The 18,029-nt window shown below is 39.9% G+C and overlaps 1 protein-coding gene across 7 annotated transcripts in view; it reads right to left on the bottom strand.

Annotated features, from left to right (window-relative positions):
• Nucleotides 1-17,814, bottom strand: part of QKI (QKI, KH domain containing RNA binding) — a 277,266-nt gene extending 259,452 nt beyond the window's left edge. For 5 of the 7 annotated variants that reach the window (XR_008596475.1, XM_054970310.1, XM_054970318.1 and 2 more), the window contains exon 1: nt 17,374-17,598. Coding sequence is in view for 5 of the 7 variants with exons in the window: in XM_054970310.1 (XP_054826285.1) it covers nt 17,374-17,515 (142 nt within the window). In the remaining 2 variants the exon portion in view is untranslated. Of the gene's footprint in view, nt 1-17,373 lie in introns of all 7 variants that reach the window. The other 2 variants (XR_008596476.1, XM_054970351.1) reach the window with 1 other exon arrangement.
• Between the last annotated feature and the right edge of the window lie 215 nt (nt 17,815-18,029).

Genomic DNA, 18,029 nt, shown 5'->3' with positions numbered 1-18,029 from the left:
AAAAGGATACAAGTTAAGGACACCAACACCATGTCATCTGAAAATAGGAGAATCTATACTTCCACCCTCCTTGCAGGATGGTGGAAAGAACTCAGGGTCTGACAAGCTTGGAACTATGTTATTTAAATACAGATTGAAGAATAAAGGGGGCCAAACACATCCCTGTTTGACCCAAGTAATTGGAATCTCTTCTGTTAAAGAGCCTATGGGGCCTACCTTAACTCTAGCAGATATATTGGAATAGTTTTGCCCACAGTCGGCTCCAATTTACTGAGTCGAAGACAGCAGACAGATCCACAAATGCTGCCAATATGGCCTTGATGGGGCCTTTAGTACTCTGTTCAGCCAGTTGGTAAAGAATCAGGCAGAGATCAATAGTGACTGCCCCTTTCCTGAACCCTGCTTGCTCAGAATGGATTATATTATTGAAGGTCTCCCAGTCCTTCAGTTTGTGCAGCAAAAAATCTGCTGTACAATTTAGAGGCTATGTCCAGCAGGATAACTGATTAGTAAATTGCGGGGGGGGGGGGGGATGATTTGCCGCCCTTTTTAAATACTGGAACTATGATGCTTATTTTTCACCCTAAGGGACAAACACGAGTTAGATTTATCTGGGTAAACAATTTGACAAAGATGGGAACGTACCGATAAGGAAAGGATTTTAACAACTCAGGAGGGATCATCTCACCAAGGGACTTACAAGAGGAGAGAGAGGAAATGAGGCCTTTTAATTTCAAATGCTACAAGAGGAGGCCATTGTGGTGAGTTGAAGAGTTCTAAAAATGGTGTTTGCCCCACTGCTTCATTCTCCCAAATTGGGTGGGGGGGGGTCCTGAATACCTGGCTCTAGTGAATATGCCAGGCTTTTGCTGAGATCTGAGCCTCCAACAGAGACGATGATTTATTTATCATTAGCCCACCTTCCTCACTGAGATCCAAGGCAGATTACAACGGTGTGAATGAAAATACAATATAATCAACAGCTAGGACATTCACTGAGCGAAGTGTAATAATGAACAACAGGACATTCCGGGAAACAGATACAATAGGCAATGATAGCAGGAAAACTCTAAACAAGCATAAAACTGAGCAGAGATTAAATCTATTTTTAAAAAATCACTAATTTCCATGCAGCGGCGGCGCCAGGGTTTTCGGCGCCCGCAGCAGCCAGCGAGCGGGGCGCCCCTGCGTGCACGTGCACACACTCGCACCAGCCTGCGTGATGACATCGCGTGTGACATCATCACGGGTGCACATGCACGCCGGCCCGATCACTTTAGCGGGCGGCTGGGACGGCGCGCGGGTGGCCTCCGAGCTCTCCCGCTCGGTTGCCCTGCACCGCCGCAGACGCCTGCCCGCGGCTGCTGAGCCCGGCCGGGGGCCTGTGCTGGCGGCGGCGGCAACACGGGGCAGGAGCGCTGGGAGGCTGCAGCTCCGTGGCGCGCGCTCCCATCCCCCGCGCCTCCTCCGGCGCCCCCTCCACCACCCCGCGCCCTGAGGCCACTGCCTACCTGGCCTCCATGGGCCCCCCAGCCCTGTTTCCATGGCATGTTCAGCAGCATGGAAATTCCCTAGTAGGGAGAAAAATGAATAAGGATTTGCCTCCTTTTGTTTCTGATCCGCCCAATTTTACCACCAGTCCTTGCTCTGATGGGAAGCAGGGGTAACACAACAAAGGGCCAGACTAAAGCAGAAAGGAACACTAGAAACTATTGAATTTTAAAATCAATATGTTTATATGGTTATTCCAAAACTCAATATGCAAATTATAGAAATATTTTTAAAAACTAATTTTTCCTTTAAGTTAATGACAAAATTAGTTTTTAGATGGATATAATTTTTGGATTTATATCGATTCACCCTGCCTTAAAGAATAACAGAGTTATAGAACTTGAAGCATAAGTTTTCATGAGCTATAACCCACTTCATTAGACACAGGAAGTGACACCTCAGCAAACATATATGTGAACAATACAGTTAAAAATCCATCAAATACAAATCTCTAACATTTCTGTATAAAAATCAAAAGTATACTTGGTGTGTGACCACTCACTTGTTTGAAATGAAACCTCTGTCAGCAGACGTACACTTATGCAAAACTCAGAAGTAAAAGAAATATAAAAGTCTATAAACTGTTTCCATTCAGTCAAAAATGTAACTAATTTCTTTTCCCTAATCAGTGAAGTAAGTTTTGCCATTGACACAAACTCCAAAACTTTTATTCACCATTCCTCCACTGTAGGCAATGTTGGAGTTTTCCACTTTTGTGCATAGAGTACTCTTGCTGCCATAATCAAATATAAAAACAAAGTTACAACACTTCTTTCCAACTGGCTGTCCATTATTCCCAGCAAAAAAGTCTCTGGTTTCAAATAGATTTTAATCTTCAAAATCTTCTGAATCAATGATTGTATCTGCAACCAGAAACTCTTTGCTTTCTTATATGTTCACCACGTATGATAAAATGTCCCTTCTTGTTTAGTACATTTCCAACATACATTTGAAGCATCTTGTAGAAATTTTCTTTGATACTAGTGCTTAATGTAAATTTCAATCCCCTTATCCACATATTTTCCCATTGCTCCATTAATATGTCATGTCCACAATTATTTGCCCGTTTAATCATACATTCTTTTTCAAACCTCAGCAAAAGTTTATACATTTTAGAAATAACAAATTCATCATTTGTACAGAGTGCAATTTCACATTCAGTTTTAGACTTTAAGGCACTAGAAGACTACTTTTTGTATTATAACAAATTAATCCCAAAGTTTTTCACCTTCCCAGAATCAGCTATAGCTTTTCACACAAAGTTTTCACACAAAGTTCCTTCCATTTACAGTAAGCACTGCAAAAGCATTCTAAGTAAAAAACTGTTTTTATAAATTACATCTGTCACTCTATTAAAAGAAACTTAGTCAATGAACCATAAATTGAACATGCATACATTTGCTCTTAAAAAGTTCTTCTGTATAAAGCTTTTCTTCTCCTTTTATGCCCATTTTGCAGTATGCATTTTAAAAGGCTATGTTCTCTGTTGTGCAACAAACACGGAATGACAGTTAGATGGTTACTGCCACCCAAAATTTCAGTAAAGATTTGCATTTTAAAAAACGTTATATGCCATTCAAGAGAGAGTCAATCAAAAAACCTTAATCACATAATCTAACCAATCCACTAGATACAGCAGTTTACTGTAAACCTAAACTTCCATTTCTGTACCCACTGCTCAAATTATGTTCTACATCTGCAATGATACGGGGTAGAAAATTTTCTAGTGCTTTTTTCTGCACAAGGTTTTCTGTTTCCAAGTATATATTGTTTCATAAAACTAACATTCAGTGGAATGAACTAACATTATCACACTGCTCATTTTAATTTTTTTTTCTCAGTATCTCTTGATTTTGGTGTGAAGCCAGTTTGTTATAGAAGTTAGAGTGTTGGACAACAATATGCAGGCTCCAATTCCCACTCTGCCATAGAAGTTTACTAGGTGACCTTAGGTCAGTCCCATACAATCAGCCTATGCTACCTCACAGGGTTGCTGTGGGGATAAAATAGAGGAGAGGAAATTGCCTTTACCCAGGAAGTCTAAGGTAAAGCCATCCTTTAGCAAAAAGTAATATGGTTCAAGTAGTCCTGAATTTGATTTGCCTCAACTGATATGAATAAAGGAGTAATGCAGTTAAAAAAGGAAAAAAAGGATACTGCGAGCCTTTAACCGACCCTCAACTACCTCCAGCATTCCAATCCTCCTGGAAGGAAATATGGGTTCAGACTTCATCCAGCCATTTTTAAATATGCAACGCAATTTTCTACATACCTGAAAATTATGAAACATGGTTTTGTGTGGCCATATTTCATTGCACAGCAATAAGCTCTTGACCATCACTTCCAATATTAGAGAGCATTAAGTACAACAGTGGTGTCATAAAAACAGTAGGGAATGATTTGACCAAATATAAATGAACATGTATTTTAAAGAACACCAGTTATCTTGTTTAGATACCCAAAGGGATTTTTAAAAGCTCTGGAAGGTTATCACTGAATGTGTCTTATAAACAGAAAACAGGCTTCACATCTATCTGTACTGTAATCCATGCTTTTTATTTTGTGATATGTACAAGTCACACCTTCCCACTTCTGTCACGGCAAAATATGGGGGTGAGGCTGCATAACAATAGGTCCCTGACCTTAATGAAAGTGAGGGAGTCAGGAAAGCAAGTAAAAAACAGCGCAACAGAAGGGAGGAAGAGCAGAACCCAGAACTAAACAACCTCTGGACTGGCAGAACCAGCAATATAAGCAAGTCCCAGTTAAACAAACGCCCCCCCCCCCATCCACCCTTAGTGTTTCCAGCAGTTTCTGCAGCTAGTACCGTCTACAGCAATAATGGCTGCCACATCCATTACCTCATAAAACCTTGGTTTCAGCAGAACAACTATGGCAAACCTCTCACTTCTCTAGAACTTGGATCTCAGGAGGAAGAAGGTTCAGAAACAGGACATAAACCTCCCTACCAAGACTAACCAAAACTTGAACGAACTTACTGATAGTAAAATCAAAGGAAAACTACGATACTCCAGAAGGACCACTGCAAACACAGATCTCGTTTGCTGTTGTGTTGCTAACCTTTAACACTGCACTCTGTCTACATATAGAACAATGTGCTTCATCTGTTACATTGTTATTCTACCTTTCATCCAAAGCACTCTGGACAGCATACCTCATTCTCCCTTTCTTGTATTTTAACCAGAAACTTCAAACTGACAAAATGCTTTTAAGATTACAAAAGGTTAATTGACAATATAAACACAACCTCAGTGTGTACTCCTAATTATGAGTAAAAGACTTAAGCAAATGAAATGTTTTACATATTGGGGAAGGGGAGAAATCAAGGGTAAATCGGGTTGAATGGACATACGAATGAAGAGAAAAAATTATAGCATCTGTTAAGCATTAAATACTAAGTGCTCAAAGCACTTCACGTATACTACAGCAGCAAACTTTACCAACACCCCATAAGCAAGGCTTGTCCAAAGCTGTTAACATATTGGCTGAACAAAAGATACAAATTTTTTTTAATTAAATTTTTATTTATTAGTGCAAAAAGAAAAACAATGCTGGCAAACAAAAATAATGTTGGAAAATCTATACAAAAGTTTCTATACAAGGATTCCAAATATCCAAAAGCAAGTCCACATGCAATTGCCATCTATATGTGATACATTACAACGTTGATAAGTTTATATGGTCCTCAGTCAGTAGGCTTTTGTCTTCCCAGTGTTGTATTATAAATCTTTTAGCAACTGTAAGGGCACTGAGTTTCCATTTTTGTGGACCATCAGTTAGGTTCCAAGAGACAAGCAAATAGTTTAAAAGTACATAAACATCCTCAAAATTAAATGAGTATTCTAATACAAAATTAATATAAATAATTACTTCCTCCCAAATAACTGGATGTATCCACCGCTTATGCTTAAGAGATGCATCTTGTAAGTTACACCAACTGGACACCGAACGTAATCCTTTACTAAAATGGAGCTGTGATGTCCAATATACCCCAAACACAGGTGTGAAATTTCTGAAATTCTGAAGACACTGGGAAAAGATATTTTCTCCTCTTTTCAGAATAACAGAAAATGTGGGGGAAACATATGCAATACTTGACAAGAAGGTATCAAGCCTCAACTTGTTTTGCTGCTTTAACAAAATGCATAGCTTATAAATTAGTTACCATGGACTGGCCTCAACCATATGCCTGGCGGAACTGCTGCACTTTGTTACTTTAGCACATGCAGTTTAGTTCTTCTGCCATCTGAACAGCAGGAAAAACTAAGCATTGAAATTCAAAAACATTTTAAAATATGTGGTATAACATCAGCAGTATATTGTATATTGCCTTGTATAATTTTTCTTACCTAATTTTAAAAGTTTTAAAATAATTATGAGGGTTTTTTTTCAGTGCTCCCCAAATTACCCAATTTTTCATTCTGAGAAATTGATTTCGGGGTGGGGAGGAGGAATTTCCTCTGAATTCCCTCCCCAAGGGTGAGTGCAGAAGAGAGATGGGGAGATAGACCTACTGGAACAGCAGAGGAGTAAGAAATTTCTACTTGCTCTTGAGCCATCACAGTTCCCCAACTTGTTTTTACTATTTAAAAGTTATATACACAAATATATTGCTATTTTAAGTGTTACTGTATGAACACTCCAAACAGGGTGATTTTTACAACCTACAGCCATCACAGGTTTCTTTATACTATTTGGAATCAACACCAGAAGGTATTTCCTTAAAATATTCCTTTCTGCCCCTTCTCCTTTGAAATCATGGCCCTGCCCTCCCATTAGCTCACAAAAAGTAAATAATCTCAACAAGAAACAATTGTTGTTAGAAGTCAGTGGGCAGATTAACATTCTCCCCAAGATAGAAAATAAGTGTGTATGTGCTTTCACTTATATTTATAATCAGAATACTGTATCATTGCAAGGAGAGACAGTGGGAAACTCTGAGCAAGCTGAATAAGAACTGGGGTGAGCATCTGCCCTTTCCTTTTTTGCAGGTATTTGAAGCCTGGACTTAGTCAGAAGCAATGCATCCATGGCTTGCACATAGCTTGTGGCCAAGTATGAGCCGTACCAGGAGAATCAGCATCAATATATCTAATTCTCAATGCAGCTCCATCTGTGGATACTTAAATCCAGAGACTATTAACAGAAAAACAGATCTTTCTATAAACCTGAAAAGAGCCACAAGTTTTCAGAAAATTCTGAAATCTAAAAAAATACATTGGGAGGGGGAGTTGAAACCCTATAAACTCTCCAAACTAATAGAAGTGGCACCTGTATCTTTAGGAAGTGGATGCCCTCTGCAGTGGTAATTGTAGGGGTTGCTAGGCAACCACAACAGTACTGCCTGCCTTCAAGCCTTGTTTTCTATTAAAATCTCCTTCCTCACAAGAGAAGTTTGACATTTATATTAGGTCTAAAACTAATGCATTCTTGACCAAATATCATCTGTAAAACCAGAAAACTGCTGAATGCTTGGGCATGCCTGTCACCAACCCCCTAAGTTCCCAGGGTGGGTTTTCAAGAACAAATGTGCTGGGGGGGGGGCAAGAGACCCTTGTACCCCAGAATAGACCACCCCAGCATAGACCCCACCATTTTTGCTAACTAACCAAGTCTCAAAGACCAAGAAAATAAAGTTTCCAGCCATACAGGATATTAATCAAGAAGTCCGCCCCAGAGAGCAGACCAACTGCTTGCTGAGTGCTACTAGAACAGTTAACTGCAAGCTGGGTCAATACAGCAAGGTGCTGGACTTAGACTGAAGCCCAACACCCAATTAACACCACACATGGATAAAGATTAACAGATTAATTAAGAATTGTACAAAAAGATTACATTTTTAAAATATGCAAAGGTAGGATAAGTAAAACAATAAAGACTACTTAACTAAAATTCTTAAATTACTAAGCAGGATCCTCTGCCTGATACACGAGATGTTACCTTGTAAAATCAAGTCCCGAAATCCAAACAGAACAGAACACCAAGGACTAGCTTTCCAGTCTAATCCAAGAATAAAATGGCCAAGGGCCAACAACCATATCTGGCTGCTGACGCAAAAGCAAACAATTAACTTAGATACTCCAATTTTATCCCATATCTGCCTCAAGCAAGAGGCAATTCTAAGAAACAATCAGGGCCTTGATAAGACACATTAACATGGCCCGCTGCAGTGGAGTTATGTCACCAATCAGAGAAATTAGTTGCTACCTGAGATCCTTAACAAGATGGAATACAGAGGACAAACATTTCTCTCTGACCCTCGGCCTTGGTATTCCCATGATCTCACTTACACCTGCAAAACATGTCTGGCTTTATCTCTCTGGGAATTGTTTTTCACTGAGTTTCCCAGTATTCTCCTTTGAGACATAACCAGATAGATTTGCCTTAGCATGATTTTTGCCAAAAAAAAGGCTAAGAGCAGGCTGGTATCTTGAAAATTCCCATCAAATGTCAAAAATTTGTATCTGGCCACATCCTTTCTGAAACAGTGCGGTGACAGCTCTAAGAGTGTCACACTAGGATCTGAGAGAACCAAGTTTGAATCCCTGCTCTAATATGAAGTTTACTGCATGGCCTTCGGCCAGTCACATAGTCTCAAGCCTAACCTACCTTACAGAAGGAGGAGAGAACAATGAAAGCCACCTTGGGTCCCCACTGGGGGAAAAGGTGGGATATAAATAAATTTTGTTTAAAATCCCTTCCTGCAGAACTGGCTATAATTAGACTATGTCAGATAGTGTCTTGCCAAATTTATGTATCAACTGCTGGGTGTGGTTTTGCCAACATTCCATCATGTTTGTGTTAATGATCAGAGTAACAATGTCCAAATGGACTGCCAGCCATCTTCTTCCAGACTTTCATCTAAGACCAACTGCAAGGCCCAAATGTAGGATCGATTCTATTTTAGTCAATGTTTTGGCTGTAATGCCATTACTGGATGATGCGACTGCCTCTACCAAAGTCTCGAAAGAAGATAACATTTGATGTATGGTCTATGGTGAAAATGTTTTGTGTGTACAGTGTACAGATACAATGGAAGAGAAGCATGCTGAGCTTTCTTCAAAAGATCATTGTAGGAGATGGGGTTATTCTAGTCTAGAAAGTCCAATTTGCAAGATCTGAGCAAGGCTGTTAATGAGGGAATATTTTGGAGGTCTTTCATTTACAGGATCGCTGTACATCAGAAGTGACTTGATGGCACAAATCACACACACACACAACAGTCTATCTACTAAGTAATTTAGTCTCATCAGATGCACCATTTATGAAAAAATATAGTAGCACCTGCTAAAGCAAGCACACCTTTTTACACAAAAATTTCTTTACACAACTTGACACACTCACAAAACAATACACAGTTTGGAACCAGAAATCCCCCTGGCAGCCTACCCAACAATTATGGTTTAATAAGTTATGGGAGATGATGTGTAAACTTATTTAGCAGATATACCTATGGTTTTCTATTTTACTGTGTAATTCTTGATAAAATATTAGTTACTTCAAACATAAAAGGGGTAGATGTAGTGCAGCAAGGCATAAGGAAATATGAAACTGCTTTAATATAGTACTCACAAACTAGTATCATCAGTGCTCTGAACATAGTTAATTACAAAGCGTACTCACTCTCACATTTCAAATATGCAGCAATTCCTCAGAAGCACCTATATTTCCATTTCTTATATGAAATAAAAAAATCATCATTGAAACAATTAAAACAAGTTAAGAGACTTCAAAATTTGTTTTAAACCTCACCCCCCAAAATAGTAACCCGGGCTCTGAACACATAAGTACAGAGATAGGATCCCATTTGAGGCAGCTGACCTATCATGAATGGTGTATCACTGGACACACATTCAAAGTGGGGTTATTTATTCTTATTTATTCTGAAGGACAAGAAGTCACATCCCATATCCCCCCCCCAAAATTGTCAATGCCTGAGCCAGGAAACAAATCAAATCAAAAGGTAAATAGCAATTACAAGGATTTGTTCCTAACAGATCTTGCCAAACCAACCTGGTTTCCTTCTTTGATCGAGTGACCAGCTTACTGGATCGGGGGAACTCTGTTGACGTGATTTATCTGGATTTCAGTAAAGCTTTTGATAAGGTCCCCCATGACATTCTGATGGGCAAACTGGAAGACTGTGGAGTAGACTATAGGACAGTTCGGTGGATAGGGAACTGGTTAGAGGACCGCACTCAAAGAGTGGTGGTCAACGGCGTTTCATCAGATAGGAGGGAGGTGTCCAGTGGGGTGCCGCAGGGCTCGGTTTTGGGCCCCGTACTTTTCAATATTTTTATCAATGATCTGGATGAAGGAGTGGAAGGGCTGCTCATTAAATTTGCTGATGATACCAAATTGGGAGCGGTAGCAAACACCCAAGAAGATAGAATTAAAATTCAACAAGACCTGAATACTCTGGAGAAGTGGGCAGCTGTGAATAGGATGCAATTCAACAAAGACAAGTGCACAGTATTACATCTGGGCCACAAAAATGGGAAGCACAAATACTGGATGGGGGATACACTTGTGGGCAGTAGTATATGTGAAAGGGATCTTGGGGTAAGAGTGGACTGTAAACTGGATATGAGCAGTCAGTGTGATGCTGTGGCAAAAAAGGCTAATTCAATCTTGGATTGTATCAAAGGGGCCATAGAGTCGAAATCGCAGGAGGTCATAGCCCCTCTCTATACTGCCTTGGTAAGGCCGCACCTGGAGTATTGTGTGCAGTTCTGGAGGCCTCACTTCAAAAAGGATGTGGACAAAATCGAGAGGGTGCAGAGGAGAGCGACAAGAATGATCAGGGGTCTGGAGACTGAGCCCTACGAGGAAAGGCTGAGGGCCTTGGGAATGTTTAGTTTGGAGAACAGGAGGTTGAGGGGGGACATGATTGCTCTCTTTAAATATTTGAAAGGCTGTCATTTGGAAGAGGGCAAAGAGCTGTTCCAGTTGGCAGCACAGGGTAGGACGCGAAGCAATGGGCTAAAACTACATGCACAAAGGTACCGGCTGGATATTAGGAAAAACTTTTTCACGGTCAGAGTAGTTCAAAAGTGGAATCAGCTGCCTAGGGAGGTGATGAGCTCCCCTTCACTGGCAGTTTTCAAGAAGAGGCTGGATGAATACTTGTCAGAGATGCTTTAGGCTGATCCTGCACTGGGCAGAGGGTTGGACTAGATGGTCTGTATGGCCCCTTCCAACTCTATGATTCTATGATTTTTCAATCGTAGTGCTTCTTATTTTTCACTTATTTGCTTTACAGCATAATATTATATATTGTAAATTTAGAGTTTAAAAATGTATAGTATAAATTGTTACATGTTGCTGTGTCATTAAGATCTAATCTGTGCTACACTTCTCAGTATTTTAGATTTCTCCTGTTTCTGGATGAAAAGCAATACCTCAGATCTAGTTCAGTTCATTCTCCTAGTTGCAATTCAACTAACTGCTACCTACAAAGGCCAATATCCAGCTATTTTAGTCAACCATTTGGGCATGCCCAGCGGGATTTTCTACTTTTTTCCCCTCAGAAAAACATGTGCCACATTCTACATCACTCCACAAACAGATTATATCCCTAGGTTTCAAAGGTTTGCTTGAGTGTGGCAGAGCAAGCTATTACTCAATAAACAAAAAAACCCAAGTCCCTTTCTTTGATCATGTAGAATCAATTTGGGTGATGGACCTGAATCACAATAAAGATCAAGGAGGTTACTGTAAGAAAAAAAACTTTATTCAGCTGTTTCCTACCTTGCTCTCACACTCTCACTCCAAACAATTTCCACACCACTTCAAACATCAGACCAAGTAAGTTCTATGCTGTGAAAGCTCGTGCTATAATAAATTAATCACTCTTTAGAGCACCATACATTTCTTATTTTGCTACAAGTCTTCTGGTACCAGCACCAAAAAACCTAAGAAGTGCAATCATCTATCCGACTCTTCTAACCACTGTAGGTGCCTAATAAGCTTTCTACAGAAAAAACTCTTGATTCTAAATGAGCAAGGATTCTTTTCCATAATGAGCCATGCTATACTGAAATCTAGAATTCCTTGATCTATACCATAAATAAATGTCAAAATTCTTGTGAGCTTGTACCATTTAATCAAAAGCAGCATAAACTAATTTGCATACCCATAAAGTTCCTTTTTTTAGCTTTATTACAGCAAGATTCCAACAGATTGCCAACATTACAGGAATCCTCTGCTTCAACAAGATTAAAGATTAACACAACTAATTGGTTTATCAGCAGTATCTCCCAGTTCAACACTACAAACAGCATTTCTTATTCTACTACCTTTCCTAATATATAAATGAAATTGGACAGGCCAACTTCAAATTACACCTGAAGTTTTACATGTAATTCTATATTTCCAAGGCATCAAGGTAAAAAGTTAAAGTGATTTTGCAGTTCTACATTATGAATTGGTCAAACTTACAAACAGAAATTTTGCTACTGGTTGTTGGCAGCATCTAAAATTCTGCTTTGAAGTCGCAGAATTGTATTTAATAGCAAGTGTTTACACATAAAGTTGGATCCTGTACTGTACTAATGGAGCCTTCATCAAGACAAGTAGTATTCCACTAGTGCAAGAAACTTTACATCAGTAGATGTACCTCTTCTGTAAGTGGACTCTTCCTCGCATAAGAGGAAAGTTCCACCATTAGCAAAACAGATATGTGGTATCCAACCCAGAGCATTTCAGAATTTCTGTTTTCTGAAAATAAAATGGTCCCACCATTTATCGCACCAAATATATCTTGATAACTAATCAGAAAGAAAAAAAACATTAACACTGGTGAATTTGTCTGTACCATGAAACGGCTCACAGCAGTATTGGAAAAACTAGTAATTAAGGGGGAAATTCTAATAAACATGCATTCAAGAAATGCTGAATTTACATTTCTGTCCACTAAATGCAATGAGGTAAATATATCAAAAGTAAAGGAATTTTACTCACACACAAAGTCAAACTAATTCAGTAATATAGAAAATCAAGACATACTTTGATTTGAAAAAATGTAAGTAACTGAATGAACTTGAATCCTTTTCTAGATGAACAGACATGAAACATCCTTTCAAAAAGTGAGATACTTATTAAAAATACTCTACTAAACTATAGCAGCAACATTGCTTGTACATATAATCCATAGCTTGCAGTCAAATACAATGCAAAACATGTTTTACCGCGCAACTATAAAAGTGAGAGACACATTTGTAAATTCCAGTGCTTAACTATTTCTTCCCCCAAACTAAGAAATATTCCATCCCAAAACTAGGTATGCTAGAATGATTATGAACCATGATAACTGGTAAACCAGCATATCATGAGCCATAAAGATACAGCATTTTTTCAATCATGTTATACCGTTATAATTACACAGGGAGCCACATGCTATTTAGCAAGCTGCTAAAAACATTTCCTTGCTAAATGGTATTTTGCTTTAAATTTAATACCATGTAGGAAGGGCTGTGCATTTCAGATCATTCTCAAGGGTAAAATTAGTTCTGTTTGAGGTGTTAGCACAATGTGGCCTTTATTTAGTTAAGATCCTTACAATGGTTAAGATCTGAACACAACATGCATATTGTACAAACATCACAAGACCTCAATCCTTCCCCAAATTTTTTACTTCCAGGGGATGAATTTTAGCTTTTAGGGAAGGTAAATCAGCTAAATTAACAGAGTGAGGACCAAAGTAAATTGGATACAGAATTCTGATATTCTTATAGTCAGTTGCTTGCTGAGATACTGCTTTAGGTCCAACAGTATGCAAGGTAGAAGAAAAATTAGATAATTCCTATAAAATATAACATCGGAACTGATTGTGTGTTTTGCTACTTTGGGGCGGGGGTGGATTTACAAGAGCCAAGGTACTAGGGCTCCTGACTGCTCATCTGCTGAAAAATGCACAGATACCCAGTTTTGACAATGTCCACATGTCACATGAATGTATCGGGGTCCTCTCATACAGAGAAGTTGTTGTGCAACAGATTCTTTAAAGGCTCAAAAAAAAGAAGGAAAGGTGAAAAGCTGTTAAACTCCTCTCACTCCCAGAATTGTAGATATATCCACTGTGCCCCAAAACCTACAATGTGTTTTCCCATGTAAGTAATCAAGCAATAGGGGAAATTATATTTTAATAAGATAACATATTACTGTTTGTCTAGGAGACTTAAATAAAGAGAATTCCCACAGCCAAACTAAATTTTCTAAATTACCCCAAAGCCAGCACACTATGAAAGCATAAAATAAAAAACTTTAGGACTGGATGCAAAGAGACTTCAGAACAAGTTTCAAAAATATATTTTGGAGGCTGAGCATGTAAATCGACCTTCAGCTGATACCAACATGCTTTAATAAAATGTAACACCAGGAAATCCTAAACCGAGTTAGTCCAATCTAAAACCATTGAAATTAATGGGCTTAGATTGGAGTAGCTCTGCTTACGATTTCACTGAAAGTCTTCTCCATATTTAAATATTCGTGATTATACTTGTAAGTGATATTCTAAGTACTGCACTATGATTTCTTTCAATTAGTGACAGCGGTCTTAGCAAGTATAGTTTTTAAATAGTTTTGTGAATGCAATGCTCTGGAAGCAATATTTATAGTAGTTAAGGCACATGTTTTTATTCTGAGACTCAGAATCAACGCATGCAAAGCTGGTTTTCTCTTTCTGTTGGTATGAACTCCATATGGAAGAAGCACTAGCCATGAAGCTGAAAGGAAACATGTTTCATCTCCAATTATTTTTACATTAATTTTAGTTTCTTATTAATTTCAACACTAAATTTATAATAAAGACTTAATATTCACAGGGACTCTAAATCCAACAACATTTAAAATTCCAGATTTCAAGAAAATCTGAGGAGCTCAAGTGTAAAACATGTAACTTTTTTATCTACTTCTAGCTGACAAATGACTGGATCACTTACCAAAAGTTTATTAAGTATTTAATCTCTAACGGCTTCAGATTGGGGGGAGAACATGATTTAAAATGAATTCAGTGTTTCCACTGAATAACATTCCAGGTTTTGAAAATGCTTATGTCAAAAATCCATGGTCTTAACAAACATTTCCAGGAAACAAAATCTCTAATTTAGGGAAAGCCCTCCTCCTCTTTCCCCTACAGGATGCTGTTAACCAATAGAAAGCTTAATATTTTCCAGCTATTTTAAAGATCCTTGTTTACATTCAATAAATAAATAAAAACTATTAATCCTTGAAAATAAAAAACTGTTCATTGCAAATTATTTCAAGCCTCTTCCTTCCCTTTATCTCATAATATTAAAAAAGGTAGAATTATTTCATACTATGAGATGAAGAGGCTTCAAATAAAACCTGAGCCTTATAATCAACTTTTAACAATAAAAGGCTATAGTTTTTAAATATTTTATTCAAACATTTCCGTTTGCTTTTGATTCTTACACTTTATTCCAAGCTTAAACTATAGCAAAAACCTCTAACAGTATTATTAAAGCATCAATAATTACACCAGCACTGTACTTGGCTAGAAACATTAACTTTCCTTCTTCTACTTAACAAAAATACTGAAAAAGTGCAACATGTTAAGTTTCTTTTAATATTAAAAATTTCCAAAAAAATACAAGAAATATCTTTTCTGTTGCAAATGTCTGAAGACTAGTATTTACACTAATTTCATGGCACTGCATCTAGAAGGCATGGAATTTTATCCCCAATCAAAACAAGTTAGAACTAAAGCATATATGAATATGCCAATGTTTTAACCTCCAAATCACACACAATTTTAAAGTCCTCAGTAGGTTACCTAATGTTGGCATTAAGGTTTATTTTAAAAACCTGGATTTTAAGCCTCACTTTTTTTTTCAAAAAGAAAGAACGGGCGCCCCTTAGTGTTCAAATATTTAAGCATTTAGATCATTTGCTGAATTTGCATAGATTTTTTTTTAACATTCCACAAAGTTTTCAGCCTTAACAGCTCTCCCACCCAGGAGCCAACACAAACAGGAAACACAGAAAGATTTAAAGGGGCAGCTGAACTTTTTGTTTGGGCTATCCAGAAAGGGCGATTTGGGCAGGGGAAGAGATAGGATAAGAAAAGGCTTGTTTGTTGGTTTTCTTCTAGTCCTGGCTTTAGACTTTTTTAAAAAGTACATGCTGCTGCACAAAAACTTGCAAAGCTTCACACTCAAGACGAACTGTGACCTCATTCTTTCTGCAATTCCTTTTGACTCCACAGGCATTCTGCTCCTTAGTTCCTGTGATAAAATGCAGTTTTCCCCCTTCCAAGAAGCAAGTTTTGGAAATACAGGAAATTTGAAAAATCCATTCAGGAACTTTTAACAATCCATTGTTACAACACTATTCAATTTTATTTCTTTAGAACCTGTTTTTGAGTTCATTTCTTAATTTCACATTATAGAATCTCTCCATAAAATGTTGATGGACAGAAACTACTTTCAAACTAGTCTCCTTTTATTGCTCATCTAGTTTTTAACATACTTATCAAAACAGGAATTACTCAGAAATATAATTCCACTGTGTTGATTTGGTCTCTGCAGCCACTTGCTTCAGGCAGATAAGTATACAATTTCCATTTCAAATGTGCAGAGATCTTTGACAAGAACCAGAAGAACTCTGCATGAACTTCCCAAAGGGGAAAAAAAAAAATCAAAGTACACCAAACCCAAAGTTGAAACTTCAGATCAGACATTTCAGATACAACTGGTGAGACTACCAGACATCAAGCTCCATAACCCTTTAACTTCCAGATATAAATTCAAAGGAGGTTTGTGACTGATAATGAAGACTATCTCAGAGAAAATCCAAGTATATTCAATACAATACATCATTAAGAAAATATGCTGGAACACACTTCAGTGAAGCCTCCAACTGCAATCCTCAAGCCATTTAAACCCACAGGACACTTCAGAATTGTTAAAAGATTACAGACTTACAGGGGACAGTGTTACACCAAAAATGTGACAAAGGTTTTGTACCTCTTTGCAAACATGAAATGTAGCTTTATACACTACATTGCATAGCCTGGAACCTGGTGAACATTCAAGAATATCTCAACTCTTCTGTGTTTTACTTTCTGTGTTCTAAACTCAAGCATTCCAGTGCAGATCCTTCAGGATTCCTAGTAAACAAGTTCAGTCTGTTTACTCCTCTTTTTCGTCCGGGAAATGCGCAGCAGGAGAGAGCTAAACCCTCTGGTCTTGTCAGTGCGTTTCAACCACCTCCCAGCGCCAGCAAAATCTCAACAAAACCACCCGTTCCTCATTTCTTTAGGCTACAAAACTAACTTGTCAGTAGGCACTTCCACGAGTCCCACCACCCGGCCCTCTACGCCCTCGCACTTCATAACATGGATTTAAGAGTCTCAAAGAGTCCCTTTATTGCCTCCTCCCGCCAATCACTTTCGGGCTTTCTGCCTCTCCCTCCTGGTCTCTCAATGTGGCGGCTGCGTTTCCCCTGACTCGCAAAAGAACCAAGAGAACGAACACCAGCGCACAAAGCGGGACTTCATTCAGCTCTTAGTCCTCCCAGGCTGAAACTTCGGGGGAGAGACTTCCCGCTTCTCCTCTTTGTTTACGGGGCGGGATGCAAGGCCAAGAGGCGCCATTGAAGGGCCGAAAGGCGCAATCTGCCCCCATCTTCGAGGCAGAAAAGCCCGTCAAGGGGGCCCACCGAAGAGGGCAAAGGCCTAAACTGCGCGGGGCGGGAGGGTACAACCGCTTCCCCACCCTCCGCCAACCACTCGGACAGCGCGGCTCTTGGGCTCGCTCCCTCCCCCACTCCCATCGTTACCTTCGTCCAGCAGCCTCTCGAGGTGGTTGAATATCCCGCAGAAGTTGGGGAGGCTGCTCATGAGCTTCTTGTCGTTCATCAGCTGCATCAGGTAATCGGGGCTCGGCTTGGGCTTCTCCTTGGTTTCCATTTCCCCAACCATATTCCAAGCGCACAGAGACCGCGAGCGAGCGCCCGCACCAGCACTCGCCCAACCACCGCACTGGGCGCCCGCCAGGCGGGGAAGAGACGGGGTGTGTGCGTGGGGCGGGGGGGAGGCCGCTTCTCCCCCTACAACCGGGGGAGGAGGGAGCAGGAAAAAGGGGGCGCCGTCGACCAAGAAGCCGCCCGGAGACGCCGCCGGGTCCCAGGCGGGGGAGAAAAAAAAGGGGGGGAACTCGGCGGCCGCCACCCCCCCCAGCCCCCTACTCCGCTCTCGACGCCGCCGGGGCTGCGCCCTAGTCTTCCTTCAGCCCGCTCGCACGCAGAGCCGCCGCCGCCGTCCCTCCTGGAGCCGCTCCCACTGGAAGCCTTTCTGTAGCGCCGCGCGCCAGCGGCCGGCGCAGTCGTCGGTATTTCCCCCTCCTCTTCCTCTCTTGCTCGCCTTCCCCCAGCACACGCAGACGTCGATCGCGGCTCCTTCTCGTCGGCGCTGCTGCCCCCCGGGCTGTCTCCGC

The sequence above is a fragment of the Eublepharis macularius genome, chromosome 1 (genome assembly GCF_028583425.1).
Source record: "Eublepharis macularius isolate TG4126 chromosome 1, MPM_Emac_v1.0, whole genome shotgun sequence".
NCBI classification, from domain to species: domain Eukaryota; kingdom Metazoa; phylum Chordata; class Lepidosauria; order Squamata; family Eublepharidae; genus Eublepharis; species Eublepharis macularius.
The sequence above is the reverse complement of the archived record's forward strand: the minus strand, read 5'-3'. Positions and strand labels throughout refer to the sequence as shown.